Below are 17,376 nucleotides of genomic sequence, written 5' to 3' on the forward strand. Positions count from 1 at the left end.
TTGAAGAACTAGCATTTAGACAGTCTAACAGTGGTAAGTGGTAATCTTACCTCTTTAAACTCCATTACATTCTCACGAGAGACATGCTAATACAAACAAGTCAATCAGAGTTTGTGTTTAGCAAGATCAAGCTTAGAGGATAGTTTAAAATCCATTTATTGTTCTAAAGCATTTTTTTCCATTAACATGTTATACATTAGTGGATACTAACCATGATTCATGAAACAGTTTAGTTTGTTAACTTTTAAATTATTTAACAACCAGAAGTTATTAATACAACTTTTAAAGTCTTACACAAAAAATCTTAAAACAGGCTTGGGTTCATTTTTGTAATTTTTATATAAAAAACATTTTAGGCATCTCTTGAAAAAGAAATAAAGCAGGCATTTAAAGCTAGAAAACAAGTAATTCCAAATTTAATTTGTTACAAAAGGTTTCAGCTTTATTGACAAATTATGGCAAACATATTTGACAAAATTATGGTTTCCTATTTAGAGAAGCTTACACATGGAACTTTATGTGATTTTTTTTTAACAAATACAGGTTAAAACACTGAACAAATTCAGTTAGCTACATACATACAGTAGCTGCTTGTTTTCAACCCCATTAAAACAGCATTTAAAATTAAATTTACAAACTTAATATCGAACATCTTAATCTAAACTAACATATATTAAAAAAGACAGGTTAAAACATCTTATCTACAGCTTGATTATTGTCTGGTTAAAAAAAAAAAAAGGAAAAAAGAATCATATTACAGTCTTTCAGCAACCCTAAACAAAAACTCAGCCTTAGCTAGTATGTAGAGAGACTCAAGATCTGTAACAGTGTCATGCTTTTTAAGTTACACACAGCAATGAATACAACCAACAGAACATCATCTTTGAATGGTTTATAGACAACGCTTGCCAAAGGATTTTGTCTGGGTTTTTTTTTATAAGTCCGTGTTATAAAATAATACTAATGCCAATGTCACTCCATTGTTATAGGAAATACAAGTAGTACATAGGATAATAATGAGCAGTGATCCCTAGGATAGAAAAGAAATGGACTATTACTTGTCTTGTTGCTGTTTATGTGGAGACCACAGGCTATTAATTGTCTTTGAGATGAGGTCACAGATGAGGAGGACCTTCAATATCTACCATAGGGGTGTTCCCTGTAACCCCCTCTGGCTGACCTTGGAGGTGGTGCCTTTAGGCTGGAACGGGTTGTGGCCCATTCTTCTTGTGCTAAAAACAGAAGAGAAAAACATGTTTTGTAAATATCTAAACTTGAAAGAGCAAAGTGATGCCACTGCTAATGGCTGTCAAAATTCTCCAGGGTTTTGGCTGAAAGCTTTACAAAAATAAAAAGAGGCTGGTGTCACGAGCTATTTCTTTATCCTCCCACAAAAACTTAAGGAAAACTAACCCTCTACTTCTCTCCACAGGCAACCTGTCTATACCAGGATGAAAAAAACCCCAAACTTACTCCTTTACTTTCAGCAGACAAAGAATACCTAATATTGTGGCAGTACAGTCAGCTCTGGAAAAATCATTGCAGTAGTCTGTCAGATCAGAATTTATTTGATGTTTTGAGCTTCTAGAATTTAAGCTAAAGCACCAATGTGAATAACATTTAATGCAGTTGGTATGTTAATAAGACGAGGAATTCAATCATGAAAAGATAATAGAAATACAATTGATTTTTTACTTCCGTTTGAGGCCTAGAGAAAGAAACAATGGAAGAAAAATAATCTGTAGAAATGAAGGTACTACATTAAGAAAACTAGTTTTGCCAACTAGTTTTTAGATTGCACTATTTTTAGAATTCTTTTTCAAATTTGTGTGAATGAAATATGCCTGGAAAGAATAAGTTAAAAACTGTAAGGCTACTTCAGATTTTATAAAGCCTCTGCAAAGCTTTTTTCCCCCCCACCTCCTTTTTTTTTTTTTTTTTTTTTCCCCCACAAACAAGGTGTTTCTGGAAGTTAAGCCTTCCAAAGGAGCAACCTACACTTGTGGTCCTGCACTGAACTCTCTCCTAAATCACCTAGTGGACTGTCAAATGATTTCTGGTTTTGTCTCCTACTGACTTCAGCTGATCATAGACACAGTGATTAAGATGGAAATGCAGAAATCGCAATATGTTATCTCTTATATCGCAGCACAGGGCAATGTTACTCCTGTTACAAGAATCATGGAACACATCTGACACACACATGTTCACCGGAAAGCTTCGAAACCTCTACACTCATAGCTTTGGTTACATATAAGAGGTGTATTCACAAAACACTTTTCCGGTTAAGACACAGTCAATGACCAAGTTAGTGTAAATAGTCTATTTTTTAACGCACAGTAAACCACATTGACTTGAAACAGTGCTCAGGGTCAGACACCATGTTTCAGTTGAGAAGCAGTAACCAAAACCTGAGAACTTGTGGAATAATATAAACCCCAGCAAATGCTTTACTCTGGCAGTCACCAAAAGAGACACTGGGGACTGCAGATATTGCCAATGATGAAGCATCCATTTTTTTCCCCCCAAATCATCAAACCGCAGAGCATGCTTTATACTATGTAGGGATTGCTTGGGGTCAGATTGTTTATGAAAGGGAATTTTAAGTGCAAATGGTCAGTCGATCCATTAGATCACAGACCAGATCCAGGCCCACGGCCCAACCAGCAGCGTAGGCACACACAATATTATCACATGTTGGTGTCATGTCGAATTGTGAATGGCCCCAAATGTAGGTTGGAGAGGATGCTTATTTCCTTGTTCTTATCTTCGGATGACTTTCGGCTGCTTCTCTGGGTACAGGTGTTACTGGCCCACTAACTTCCTCATCTCATATATGCCTGCATGGAAATCAACTATGTTTCTCAAAACCAAGGGGTGAATTTGCCCCTCCCATCACATTAGAGCTGTCAAAGTGTTCAAAGTTTTATGACACAGATTTCTTTCCAGTTTTGGCTTAAGATAGTAAACCATTAGTAATGTACAGGCTATTCTCCTAGAGTAAATGAAGTATTATATATCTACTGGCCCCCTTATTGTACAAACTTCATTTTAAAAAGGAATAAAAATATTGTTGATGTTAAGAATTAATTCCTCCTTGACATTCACCTTTAAAGATTAAAAATTGCCACGGCTTATTTTTTATTTATTTATACCATTTAAAGTCTTTCAAGATTTTAAAAAATTCCTCCTGAAAAATAAATGAAATTAATTATATATACACTTTCGTTTAGTAGGAAAACAGCAGAATAGCCCCTTAGAAAATCAGAATAGCTGGCATTTTCTTACCCGACTAATTGGGGTATCTAATCTTGCTACACATCTATGAATGCAAAAAATTACCTATATTCCAAAGACTCCAGGGGCGAGCAGAGGTAACAGAAAAAAAAGTTTGAATAAACTGAAGCGTTTTAGTTAATGAGCCTGTTGGTTTTTAATGGGCCTGGTTTTATTGCTGGTTTCTTGCTTTCACTTATCACTGCTGACTTTTGTGGCCAGTAAGAAAATAATTAACTGACTCTAGACTAAAATACCGAAGGGTTAAAACGGGTATGAAAGATTCCTTTTGTAATTAGGAATTACATAAGATAACGCTACGTGAAAACAGAAAAACGAAAATATAAGACATAAAAAGTCGTTAAAATTCTGAGAGCTATTTCTTCTCTGCAAGATATATTCTATGCAACTACATTTCATTATCTCATTGCCTTGGGGTATGAGGGAAAAGCTTGGGGAGAGGGAATATCAGCTGCAGAGCTGAAGTAAGACTCAGGCTAGCTCTTATTAGGAGTGGACATCTCTAGAGAAGATCTGGTAGCAGCTGCTCTTGCTATGAAACAAGAAATGTTCCTGTTGTGATTTTTTTGGTGCATTCCATTCATTTTCTCTGAGCTGCACAGAATGTTCTCTTGTTGAATATCAGGGCTTTTATGGTCACACAAAACCAAAGTTAACTGTGGAAAGCTAATGCCTAGAGGGTTGAAGAAGTGGCAGCCAATATGATATAGTTTTAAACCCTCAGGTCTCTCATTCCTACAGGGAATCAGTTTCCATACAGTGAATATAAAAATTCTGCCTCAGCTGTACGTTTCACTACACCCTTTAAAAGTGGCATTTTGCCGTAAATGTGCTGCAGCTTCAATTACCCTTTGCTGAAGTGTCACTGCATTTGCAGAGAGACCTTGGGGAGAAGTATGATTTAGACAAAAAAGGAGAAGCTTTATTTATATAAATGAAAACAACCAGAGTAGTAAAAATACTCACTAAATGTACAACACAAAGACAAACAAATTTCTTGTTCCCTTCAAGTACCCTCCCCACCTCTGGACTGAAACACCTTCATACAAAGGTGAAATGTACGGTCTTTCTCCCAGTACTCATATAGTAAAAAATGACTTTATATTACCCATTGGAAGAAGCTGTTTTTCCTTGACTAACAGTGTTCTTAAAGTAAATAGCTGCTGTGGCTGTACCAGCTTCTGATACAGAACAAGAACAGAAACCTAATTTGTGGTACAAGCCTCTTATGCTCTTTTTCCAGTATCATGGTGGACCAGTTTGCTTGATTTCAAACTTTAACAAGGTCACAATGGATTTGTATCTATTTTGTAATAGCATCATCAAAATATGAGAGGATGGTTGACAACTAACAGCTCTTCTTGATATCGCGCGATAGACCCTACTGTATTAACAGGGGAATCTGTAGCCAAAGCATGGATGAAAGTTTTGGGATTAGAGTCTTCAAGTGGAAAACCACTGGCCTCTGCCACTCATAAAGTGGCAGTAAAGGATTATACATTTATTGTGGAGAAAGCCAGATGAAATGAAGCAGCACTATGAAGAGTCTCTGAACCACATGATGTCAATAACTTACAAGATGCAGCCACATGGGGGAAACAAAATCAGATTATCAGTGGTTTTTTTCTACAGGGAATTTTAATAAACAATACATCTGAGTCTTAGTAATTAAGGGTTCCTTGATGTGCAAAGCTGCTCTTTCATATCTCAGTTCCAGAACTTCAAGGTAATCTTTTTTCTTTCAGCATCGAGGTGGGCTCCTGAGAACGGAAAGCTCTGTCTTCAGGAACAGTCTTAAAGGATTGAAGCCACACAGACTACCTCAGTAATCACACTGAGATTTGGTAGCTCGTTGGGTAACAGAAGGGTCAAAAGACCCTTCACCCAGGCAGCCAGGTTCCCAGGCTGAGTCTCCTTGTGTTTCAATATGAGCTTCTGCTCATCGTATTTTATTGCATGCAAGACAGACGAGAACGGAGTAATTCCTGATTCCTGACTGCTCATCTCCTAGACCATGGTTCTCCTCCAACTGGTGCCTATCTGCTGTATTAAATATGGACTGTGTTTTCATCTGTAGTGTATATGAACATTTCATATGTGGCAGAACTAAAACAAAAGCTAAAATTTGCTTCTCGGTAGAATTTCTTTCTACCTATTTTGGGTGGTAGATTTGCATTTTCTATTTAGGAAGGGAATAATACAAAACTATTTCAGCCTTGCATCAGCAAAATATGTTGCAATTAGCAGTCCTAGGGGTGTTCAACAGACATAATTTTGGCAGAGCATTGGCACAAGGGGAATGATCTTCTCCTAAATGACAAAGCCAATGATCTATCTGAATGTCCACCATAGGTATCTGGCAATCAGCCAGAATCTGAGACAGCAATTAGCTAGCAAAGGAGCATGCAGTGCCTTTTTGTGCAAGTCACTGGTAAAATCAAAGATGCTCCAGCACATTCTGCATGGGAAATAGCAGACTGTGCAGGTGATGTGAAAATGTAAGCATGGACAAGAGCAAACCACTAGCTTGTGTCTATAGTCAGTTTCCTACAGCATTTATGGAGGCTGTGACCATACCAGCATGTCAGTTTAAAATCCATCCTTCCAGTTAAAACTGTCACTTAAATTGCTGTTATCAGAGGCAATCAGCAGCCTTGGCTTATGATTGAAATTATGTATTAGTATTTTGTTTTTTACAATTCAGATACAATTCAGATACTTCCAGTATCTATTACAGACTTTATTGGTATATTAGCTGAGGCTATATTTCAAGATTATTGTTTGATCAATTGCTAGTAGACTCAGTAGCTCTGTTTAAACAAAGAATTTATGTTATTTATTTTTTCTCACTGGAGGGTCAGAGGGAGAAAAGGTCAAAGTATTTTTAACCTAAGAAATTCGTTTGAATGCAGGGTCATTAAATGGACTAATTTATAACAGAGAGAAATACACTTAAAGTTGTTTGAGTCTTACTATTTTACCTATGCAGTACTGAGAGCACAGAGCAATTCATAGTCGTGCATCTACTGCAAAATTCTACCCCGAGCAGTGGTACCATCACATGCTTAAGTGTCTTCTGGCAAAAGATTCAAGAAAAGCACATATTCAGAGGACTTTTTTCTTCTACTCTTCAGTCAGCATTTTGCAACCTTGTCATGGAATTTTCCAGCATTGAATGAAACTCACTCACAAATGCAAAGAGGGCAGCACTACAAGCAATTAAAAGGCAGATCATATTAATGGATGCTTTAGAATAAAAAAATACATATTAACAGTATGTTATTTGCATATGAATATGTTATTTCTTAATAATTCTTACATTTATATTCATTGCTTATTTCCTGTAATAACAAAGGCCTGATTCTTCTTCTTCCTGGTAAATTATTTAACATCTGAATATTGCCCACAATTCTTGGGCACAATTTTATTCCTATCTGGTTAATTATTTTGGGACAGGTGGCTGGGAAGAGATAAAAAAAAGCTATTCTGTTTAAATAGTTAAGATGTATATAACAGCAGTTAAGGTAATGGCTAAATTTGATTTGCCATTTAGCTTTCAGTGGCATTAGAAACACAGAAGCTGCTTTTAATTCAGAGTAAACCAGTTTTCTTTCCTATAAGGAAAAAAAATCTCTGCCTTCTTTGCAAGGTCATTATACTGCATACATTTGGAGAGAGCACATTGCACTAGAGATGGAGTGTAAGTGGAATTCAGGAATTGTGATTACTAGCTCTACTCCTTGTTTGCTCAGTGACCTTGGATAATTGTTTAATATTTTGTGGTATGGCTTCCTCACTGGTAGAATGAGACAGGAATACCTACCTCCCTGGAGTGTTCTGAGATGTAATTAATTGCCTGAGCAGTAAGGGAAAAGTGCTATAGATCTGCAGAGCAGAAGACCCAATAGAAACCAGACAATTAACTTTAAAATGAGAACACTGAAAATTAGAATGACTTTCTTTGGATAAGTCAATTTGTGCTGTCTTTCTAGTAAGCCTCCAAACTTCTCCCTCCACGAACAGATGGGTGGAGACAAAGTACTAAGCAATGATTGGAAGCTTTGCCCTAAACAAGCTAATGACTAAAGTTCAGCTAACATTGACAAAGGCAGGATTTTGCCCCATAAATCCACACAGAAAAGACAGTTGCACTTTTCTTCTGTCGTAACTGGACAAGTAAATATTACTTAAGACAAAAATATTCAAGAACGGGTTTTGTCTTTTTTGTTGTTGTTTTTAAGGAGAGCAATCACTTTTTTTTTTTTTCCCCTCTTCTGCTCTCTTTTTGCTTGTCTGCAAAGCCTACAACATACACAGGATCTTCTGACTTGATATCTATGCATTTTATAATTTTGTCAGAAGAATACCTGAAGTGGCTATATCTCAAATCACAAATGGTAGCTTTCTTATTTGAAACGTGGAATCTTGTCAGATGACGAAAAAATGGTTTTGAAACACAGGCTCAAACCTGCTATGCTTACTTTTGCAGTGAACATCTGCCTCAGAGAGGAAAGGAACAGCATCAGGGTACATAGGTAACTAGTTTGCAAAACTGCAACACAGGGGGTAGAGCGGGTATTGTCAGTGTTGCTGTGAGGTGGGTGTGAATAGGACAATGTGCAGGGAGTTTTATTTTTCTCTTATTTTCAGTAAAAATTAATTTTCTATTATTTTATGGTAATACAGTATGAAATGTGCAGTGATATACTGTGTCTTGTATTATACAGAGGGTCAACACTACATGCCTATCAGTATTAAAGGACTTTCGTCTTAGATTCTCCAACTCTACGGTTCCCATGGTGAAAGGCAGTGAAATTACCATTTGAAATACTACATAGGAAAGTTTTGCATGATTTACTTATTCTTATTCTGTCATAGAAAATGATTTGTAATTCAGGAGTAATACAGGAAGCACAACAAGTCGCTATAAATTAAAAGTACTCTCTTTTTGTGTGCTACATACAGATTTTTTTTTTCATTGTTGTACCATAATAACTGAAGTACAAAAGTTTTAGGATATACAGTCTGTTAAAAGAATGTGACAGGTTTAAATATGGAACTTTCTAAAGAATTATAGCCTAATTAAAACACCGATTTGACAAAACAGCAATAACTTTAGTATCATCCCCACAGTAGCTGTCATAGCTGAATTCAAAATGTGCTCCTTTTCCTGCAGACTTTCAAAATCACGCTCTTATGAAAATCATAAATCTCTTCTGAGGGAATGAATACTATTTGGGAGAGAGCTAAGGTGATTCCTCCAGTAAAAGAAATGATAAAATTTTGCAGAAAATCGAGGAAATGCTTCCACAGTCCATTCTGTCCCCCAGAGCAGGAACTGGATCTCTGGTACCCTAGTAAGTATAGGAATGACTGAAGTGGAAGATTAAAGGAGGACAATCTATTTGATATATCTTCTGTCCATATGTAGCAGAAATCTTCAATGACTCCTGTTTCTGGTGGAAGAAAAATAGAGAGCTGTACAGGAAGACTCAGGAGCACTTTTGAGCTCCCAGGGCTAAGTGTACACCTGCCTCGTGCTCAGGGAGAGACCAGATGCCTCTATCACCCCAAAATAAAAGTGGTCATGCAGGCCCATGGCACACTCTGGCATCTTTTGTGCCAGAACCATAGCACATGTAGTAAGGTGGTTACCCTGGAGGCTGGGGAGGCATCAGGACGCCGGTGCTATATCAATATTAGCACACGGTGCATACAAACAGGAATGACCTGCAGAGTGAAACGGCTGATGCTGAGGACCTGATGTTCACACTTTATGGCTTCTAGAGATTTTTTCCATTTCAGACTGGTCCCACTTTGAGCCTCTGAACGGAATTCTCACAAACAGTTGGGAGTGCATCTTCTGGTTTAGCTTCAGACTAAAAGTCATGCACCTTGAGCCCACTCAGTGATGTGAAAAAAAGAGTGATATCTGGAGATAACTGGAAAATCTGACTCAAAAGAGCACCCCAGGTCCTATGCTAGTTTAGAAGCAACCAGCATGTGCTAAGCTGCCTGCCAGCTGCTGTCAAGGCACAGCAGAAAATCTCCACCACATTGGCACAATCTGTGTCCTGTTGCCTCTGAGATGCTTAATCGATGCTAAGATACTCTGAGACCTAGAAACCAAAGAAAAGTTTTCTTTGGTATGTTGCCAGTGATATTTTCTATCAGATACCAAATGTATACACACAGATGATATAAATGAACTATCAGTGCACGTTAGTAAGGCTTTATTACTTAGTGTTTGTAAAGATCTTGCCTGTAAGCACAAACTATGTGAAATCAAATGAGAATCAGACCTATGTCTCCTACATCTGCATATCAGTCACTACTTTATCTGAGCACTTGATTTCCTACATTTGAAGACTTAAATGGGACAAGGCTAGAAAAATAGCATAGGAAACCCTTAGAACCCTGAGCCTAGTGAATATTAGGACTAAAACTCTACATTACCAAAGTTGTTATTAAAAAGGAAGAAGAAACTTGGACTTGAGAGCTGAACAAACCTCTTACCTTCACTCGATGAGCAATTCCTAAGAAGCGCTTTTTCAAAATTTGCAAATATTTTCCTGTATACATTGCAGCATGGCTTCATCTGGCTTTGTCACTGCCACAGATTAATCAATACAGCGTTTATTTCACACTAGGATGGTAGTTACTTAAGTTTCTCCATGAAATGAGCATCCTTATGTCTCGTAATGAAGTATGAGAATTTATGTTTCCTAAGGCAGCATCTCTTCAGTCAACCTTTTTACCAGAATGCCTGAAGTTTGAGTCCTCTGTACATCCTTCTCTGCCTCAATTCCATCATTTTATATTTATTTTTACTTTTACTTGTTCAGCAGAAACTATTTATATCATTGTTATTCTAAAAAAAAAATTACTAGATAATACACTCTTCAGGAGAAACGCAAAATTAAAAAATGAACAAGATAATTAAAAAGTAATGGAACATAGCTGTACATTTTTAGTTGTTAGAATGTGTTTATAAAGTGCTGTCTGTATAGAGCATTACTTAGTAAACTAATTGTCATCACAACTGCAAAGCTCTTGTATTGAATAATTGGCAGGGAATTATTTGTGAAATAGTCAGTTAAATCATTGTGGTGGCATTTTATAACCTAAATGATGACTTACATTAAAAGGAATTATACCGAACAGTTACACTCTCCAATTTTAATTACATATGGAATGATCCTAAACCCAAATACTAGTTGTTTACAAGTGGGCACCTAATGCTAAACTGGAGTAGGATATGCACTACAAAATGTGTTAATTAAGAAAATGCGCACATTTAAAAATTTTTGGTGAAGACAGAACATATTTAAGTCTCCTTGCAGAGCGTCACAAGCTTTTCCTGGAGAGCAGTAGGAAGGTGAGTGGAGTTCACTTACGTCTTCCCTCTTTGTGCGGGAGACAAGGCACAGATTAACCTTCCTAACTCTTGCTGAAGGCCTGTGGCAGATGGTGTTATTCTAATTTAATTGTGGTCATTTAAGAGGTTATAGACTTTAATCCTCTCCTTTCACCCTCTACCTAAGGTTTCTGCTTTTTTGTAGTAGCAACAGAAGTCCAAGTGAACTGGCCTCTAGAACACTACGGTTCATGGTCTGGCATAAAAACACAAATCACCATCATTTTCAGGTAATACACAAAGCAGTAGATCCACCAGGCTCTGAATTACAGAATCTGACCATGGGCACATTCTTATTTTCCTCCATCCTCACTATGGCAGTTTCAGCCTTTGGAAGTAGAGGCAGGAGCCTCTTCAGCCTCCTGCAGCAGAAACTGGCAGAGCTCACCTGCCACAGGCCCCAGCCTTTGGAAGAACTGGGACAGAAACAGTATCTGATCAATAAAACCTTGCGTGCTCTCTTCAGTGCAAGGGAGAAAAAGGATTCAGATGAAACAACTGTGAGGCAGGTATTGGATGTGCCTTGCTAGCAAGTCATGCTATCTCTGGTATCTTTCTAAAGTGGCCTAACACAGCACAACACTTCTATCGAGAATGCCAGTTCCTCTAAAGACAAGGAAAAGGAGAAATAAATGAGAATGTGAATGGTTTACAAAGGGCCTTTCCTTTACGGCCGACCTGTCCAGTGAAGGTGCTTTTTGGACTTGGGCAGGACATTACATATGGGCGGGAAAGGTTCTTAGTTATCAAGTTTTCAGTTGTACATTTTACCCTAATTGATTTATAGGACAAATCATTACATTCATGTTTTCAATAGATACCTCCTCAGATAACAACAGTGCCAGAAGAAAAAACACAAAATTATTAAACTATAATGAGAGAGCAATGGATATAAACTCTGTGTTCACTAATTAATCCAATTTCATGCCTTCTGTTTTGAAACACAAGCATCATCATCAAGTTAAAATGGCAGTCACCTTAGACTCCTAGATTTACATTCATATCTGCAGGTATCAAGACCTTCAGTGACCTAAGTATCATAAAGTTTACTGAGTGTGAATTAGAGGTGAGGGTGCTTTACATGTTTGAAAAGTGTACAGTACTTTAAGTGACTGGCCTTTTAATTTTAAAGTGCCTGCTAAAGAGATTTCTTTATTACTCACCTGAGGAAGCCTATAAGGGCTACATCCACAAGAAGATTTTCAGGCATATGTCCCAAATTTATATTCCTCAGCCCAGAACAGCAATCTTAAAAATTCTCTAGCAGTAGCTGCATAATCCTGATCCTATCAAAAATCTGTAGGAATCTCATAATTCCTTAGTAGAGTATTTCCAGGTGCCCAGAGGCTGCTGCAGGGAATGCTTTGAAGTGTCTCTACTTTGATCCTGAGAGACTAGGTGGCAAGCATATCAAATCACAATAGAGTTTAAGTGTCTAACTGTATGAGAAGGTTCTGTGCTATGAATTTTCATTCCCTAAGTAATGGGAAATCGTGGGATTTTACATATATCCCTCTCAGCTGACCTTTCTATTGTCTTGTGAGGTTCCTTGGTTGGATTTGGTGGGGACTGAATTCTCAGGAACCTTCACATCAGAAATTGAACAAGGAATCAAGGCAGTCAACTCAATTTGTCTATTTTACAGCAGTGAATAGTGTGTAAGAATTAATCTTGCCCAGCCTCAGACAAGTGACATAGGTCCTTTCGTGTTTAGTACTTCCATCTACTCAAAAAAGTGACAAACTTTCTGAGAATGACATGGTGTTCAGGTGGGCTCTGCTCTGAAACAACTCTGTGATTTCTGCCACCCTACCATGAACAATCTGTAAATACATAAATCTTAACAACTTCTGAGGAAACAGTGCACCCAATCAGACTTCTCCATAAACTCTATTAAAAGTAGCATAAAAACCCCATGACACAAATCCCACCTGCTACTTCTCAGGAGCCCAGATACAAAAATAAGTCATAGCAGACAGATCATATAGGAGTATTGTGGTGCTGTATAATACTTAACAAACTACAGAGAGCTTTATATTATACTGTAGAAAAATAATGTAAGTACAAAGTAGCATTGTTATTTGTTTGAATCTACTTCATCAAAGAGAATAAAAGAAAACCTTCTTGGTATTGAAAACCGTCCTCCCTAAAGATAAATTGGAACCAAAAGGATGCATGCGAGAAAACAAAGAAATGCCAAGCTAGTCAATTTTTGATAATTCAGATAGCATTATTGGAAGGGATAAGGGTGAAAAGACAAGTTGTTACACAAAATGTCTAAGAGACAATAACAACAAGAAGACACCAATTCTATATTCATGTACCATTTATGTGCTCTTATTCAGAATTTGGGGGGATTCTGAATTACAGAGGTGTGCCAGAAAGAATTGTAAAGGAGGAATATGGCCTTGTTCTGGAAGGTAAAACAAGGTGTGAAACTGGGCTGGGGTGATTTCTGCAGGAAGGTGGAAAATGAAGAGACAGCTGATTTTAAACAGTGGGATAGACTCAGAAGGCTCACAATGAATTGCAAAACATCCAGAAAAAGAAGGACTAGGAACAGTTCTCTGGGAACAGATAATTAGGGTAAAAGTTCCACAAGGATGAGGAGTGGCGCCAAATTGCTTACTGGCTAGGTGGTAGGCACTGAGAAAGCCAGATATGGAGGGAACATCAGTATACGTACCAAGAATTTAGAGAATGAGGAAGTTAAGCACATATTCTATAGCTCCATATATTCAGATTACCACCTCAGGTAAATGGTAGTGACTTTGGGATGAAGGAAGTTCACACACAGGTTTCCAGAGAACAGAACTAGCAAACTTATTATTCTGCTAAAGTGAACCAACAGGAGCACAAATATCCACATATAAAAATGTCTGATTTCAGAAAGTAGAAAAATTGCGGTTTGGAATATTAGTTCATTTTTAATTTTACTCCAGGTTACTGGTAAAACTATTCCAGATCCTTGTATTCAAATGCCAGCTCAGAAAACAGTTTAAGCAAAAAGAAACTCCACAACTATCGACGATATATTTAAAGACAAGTCTAGTAAAGCAAACCCAGGCATTCTGAGTTTGTTTCAGCTGCTGAACGGAAGAAAAAAAGGAGCTTCATGCAGTGCATAAATTTAGTCATGATGCCATTCCTTGAACACTTTCTAAGCCTTAGCTAATTAGTCAATTCAAAACCCCTGCTGGGAAAACAAGTAATATTCTTCTAGTTTTACAAATGAGGGATTGGAGGAAGAGTGACATTACTTTAAATGTCTTGCCCAAACACACTGAGATGCAGCTTGGGGGAGTTTAGTTAAAAGTGGGTAATTCTCACTGCTGAGCTCAGACTATGCCTTTCTGCACAGCCCAAAGCCTCAGCAATGCATTTGGAAGGAGAAGTGGAGAGAGGGTCTGTAGACGAGAGGAAAGGTCTTTCACTGCAGGTATTAAAAGAGTACATACAGAAAGGAAACAAAACAAAGGGTAACCGAACCACACACATTCATATAGATAAGTTGTTGTTATTATTATTACTTGTTTAGCACTGAAAATATGCTTCACTGCACATTGTATTATCCAAATGTGAGTACTGATTATATAAAAAGTTATTTCTGATGATGCAATGAAATCATTTGGAGAACATCTCAGTAATGTCTCATGATTTCTGTACAAATACAAAGGAAACTGCAACTTTGCATTACAGGGACAGTTGCTTCACAGCTGAATGAATAAAATTATTTCTTTCGAGCAGCAATACTCATGTAACTCCTTACTTGCAGTGTCATTTCCAGCAGCTCTCATTTTTGCAATGCTTTGGAAGTCACCATGTAAACTTATGATAGTTTATTATTAGTAGTAAATCAAGCATGACATCTCTGCTGGGTATACTGTGGTCAGTCTTTAATCTGACAATAGTCAGCTTTGCTCTGTTATGCCAGTGAAAATGTCAGAGTGAGATTCACTGTGCCATCTGACGGTACAATGTACTGAAAAAATACTGACTAAGAGGAAATTGATTAGATTCTAATTAGTTATTGTAACATCACTAAGATCAGAAAAAAGACCTAGAAAATGGGCCGTACACATTGGAGCAATGCTTTCTTTTCGCCTCATGAGCTCATTTCCCGTGAAGTGCAACTATTTTTGCTCAGACACAGACCCGCTGGGGAGATGCGGAGAGTGCAGCGCTCTCTCTTCTCCTACTGCCCCGTGTGGCATGAGATACTCCTCTGTCACGGGGCAGAGGGGGTTCCACGGTGGTACAGCACCCTCCCCTTCCACTTTGACTAGGTCTACATTTCAAAATCTCACAAAACTTGCTGGTTGAAGTGGTGCATATGACAGTGGCAGGTGCATAGTATTGTTGGTACATCAAGCAGACTGAAACTTAACGCTGTGAAATATAGTCAGGCGCTAATCGGAAACTTCGGTGTTGCTGTTAAACTGATCTGTGACTGTGATTAATTGGCTTTGTAATTTTGATCAAAATTGATCTGTCCGATTTTCTGGTCCTACTTCAATATGTCAAACCTCACCCTAAAGTTACACAAATCCATTTTGTTTTGTCTTTGCAAAAGCAGAGAAAGAAAGGAAGAAAAGTATGTGGAAATAATTTCTGAGCTGTCAGCGACAGATTTTTTCTTCTGATTTCACACTTTTGCTGAAGATAGAATAGACCTTACCGTAGCTGTCATAAGCCTCTTCACTTGTTCCATGACCGTAGTCATAATATTCAGGCACGCTGTAACAGATTCAGAGAGCCATGTCATTATTATCATAGGTAACCAACTAAAACCAAAAACAGAGCATAGAAAATGAGATATGTTTTAGCACTTTTACATGATAGCATAGTACAGCTAGTTTCAGGGATAGTGAGAATTTAAAAAATATGAAAGAAAATGTATCAGTGACAATAACAGCTATTATACAGCACATCACATTTCTTATCTATTGAGGATAAAATGAGTTTGGTTCTAAATATGTAAACCTAGGCAACGTGACAAACACTGACAGAAATTCTATTTGCAAAAATAAGGTCTGAAAAAAGACCATCCACTTTATTATTCACTATTGTTAAACTGCCAGAAGAGGTCTTAATCTCATTTATCTGTAATTCCAAACTTTTATGCGTTTTCAAACTCAGCATAGTTCATTTTCCCCAAAGCTGACTGTACTGTATTGTGTGGAACCTGTAAACTATTTATCTTTAGCCAAAACACTGTCAAGTTTTCAGCTTTTCTCCTGAAGAAGACAGTATGTTTCCACTGCTTGTAGAGAGAAAGCTGATTCTCCACAGCCATCTTCCCTTTGCAGTTATTGGACACCCAAGGAAAGTTTTATACAGTAATCAATAAAATGCATATTGAAAGTACCGAGGGTCAAGGAGTGGAAAATCAGACTGAGAGCCTCAAATAGACTTTTTCACTGCTTTCTGCTAATTGACAATAATTATATATGGTGATATTAACATGTTATCCAAAGATTTCAGATCATAGTTGCATCCTGATAATGAGCAATCCTCCGCTATCACCTGGAGTGGACACCCAGAAAATTTGACCTCTAAGACATAATGAAATGGAAATGGAATCATTCACACCTTTGCTTGACTGTTACTGTTTACGGTTAGCACTGTGGTTTTGGTAGCTGGTACCAAATTCAAGATCAGACTACTGCTGTTATTAGGTACCAGGTTAGACATAACAAGAATGAGTCTCTGCCCAGAAAAACTTAAAAATTCCATGAATTCTACTATATTGTATTTCTTCTGACTGCAGTGAACCAAGAAGAAAATGTAACATGTTCCCTATTGTTAATTTTTTACTGTCACTTTTGCTTCTTTTTCCTTTTAGACTGTGTGAGACAGACGCTTGCGAAATGAACAGAAGCACGCAATCAGCTCAATATTGCAGTATTTATAACATTATTGCTCAGACAATTTTCCATATTGGATTACCATTTAAAAAATATTAGTTTACACTTGAAAGAGAAACTTAGTTGACAGTGGACCATAAGTAAAATCATTTCACAAATGCAAGAAATAAACAAGCAATCTATAACAATTATTTTCTTAACTAATTTTGACGTCTTTGTTCACAAACTGCCTGTAATCAGATTTTTAATTTCTCAAACTTCAAAACTATCCATAACTACTCTTGGAATAATTTATGATAATAATTCATGTGCTGTATCTCACTTAAAAGCACCGATTGCTTGTATCTGAGAACTGACAGTCAAGCTGTTTTGATTTGGGACACGTCATCCCTTGACTGGCTGGGCATGGCTCTCATAGGCAGTTTTCAGCTACACACATCTGTGGGGTTTCTTTGAACTGAAAATGCAACTATAATAGTTGTGCATTAATTTAGTAATTTAGCCAGAAGTCACTCATGTGAGTGGATAACACACTGACGTCACTATCTCAGACAGATGAAACTCATTTGCTAAAGCAGTTGCAGACAGTGGACATAGGAGTGACATGAATGAAAATGAAGTTAATACTTCTAAAGATTGTTTCCAATGCCAACCAAGCTCTATAAGACATAATCACTGCAGAACATTACTTTCCAGGACAATGGGAGCCATCCAGTTGTTTGAAAATTAGTTATCTAAATAGATACACTCTCCTATTGAAGTGGTGCAAGAAAAAAAGGAAGGATACCTCTTTTA

General features: G+C 37.4%; 1 protein-coding gene across 2 annotated transcripts in view; it reads right to left on the reverse strand.

The window, feature by feature from the left end:
* Positions 1-1,134: 1,134 nt before the first annotated feature.
* The window catches only part of KHDRBS2 (KH RNA binding domain containing, signal transduction associated 2), a 347,124-nt gene continuing 330,882 nt past the window's right edge, over positions 1,135-17,376 (reverse strand). For both annotated transcript variants that reach the window (XM_065631960.1, XM_065631961.1), the window contains 2 exons: positions 15,393-15,451; positions 1,135-1,232 (listed from right to left, as the gene is read on the reverse strand). In XM_065631960.1, the coding sequence (XP_065488032.1) occupies positions 1,135-1,232; positions 15,393-15,451 (157 nt within the window). The remainder of the gene's footprint in view (positions 1,233-15,392; positions 15,452-17,376) is intronic.

This window comes from Caloenas nicobarica, chromosome 3, assembly GCF_036013445.1.
Source record: "Caloenas nicobarica isolate bCalNic1 chromosome 3, bCalNic1.hap1, whole genome shotgun sequence".
Classification (NCBI taxonomy): Eukaryota; Metazoa; Chordata; class Aves; order Columbiformes; family Columbidae; genus Caloenas; species Caloenas nicobarica.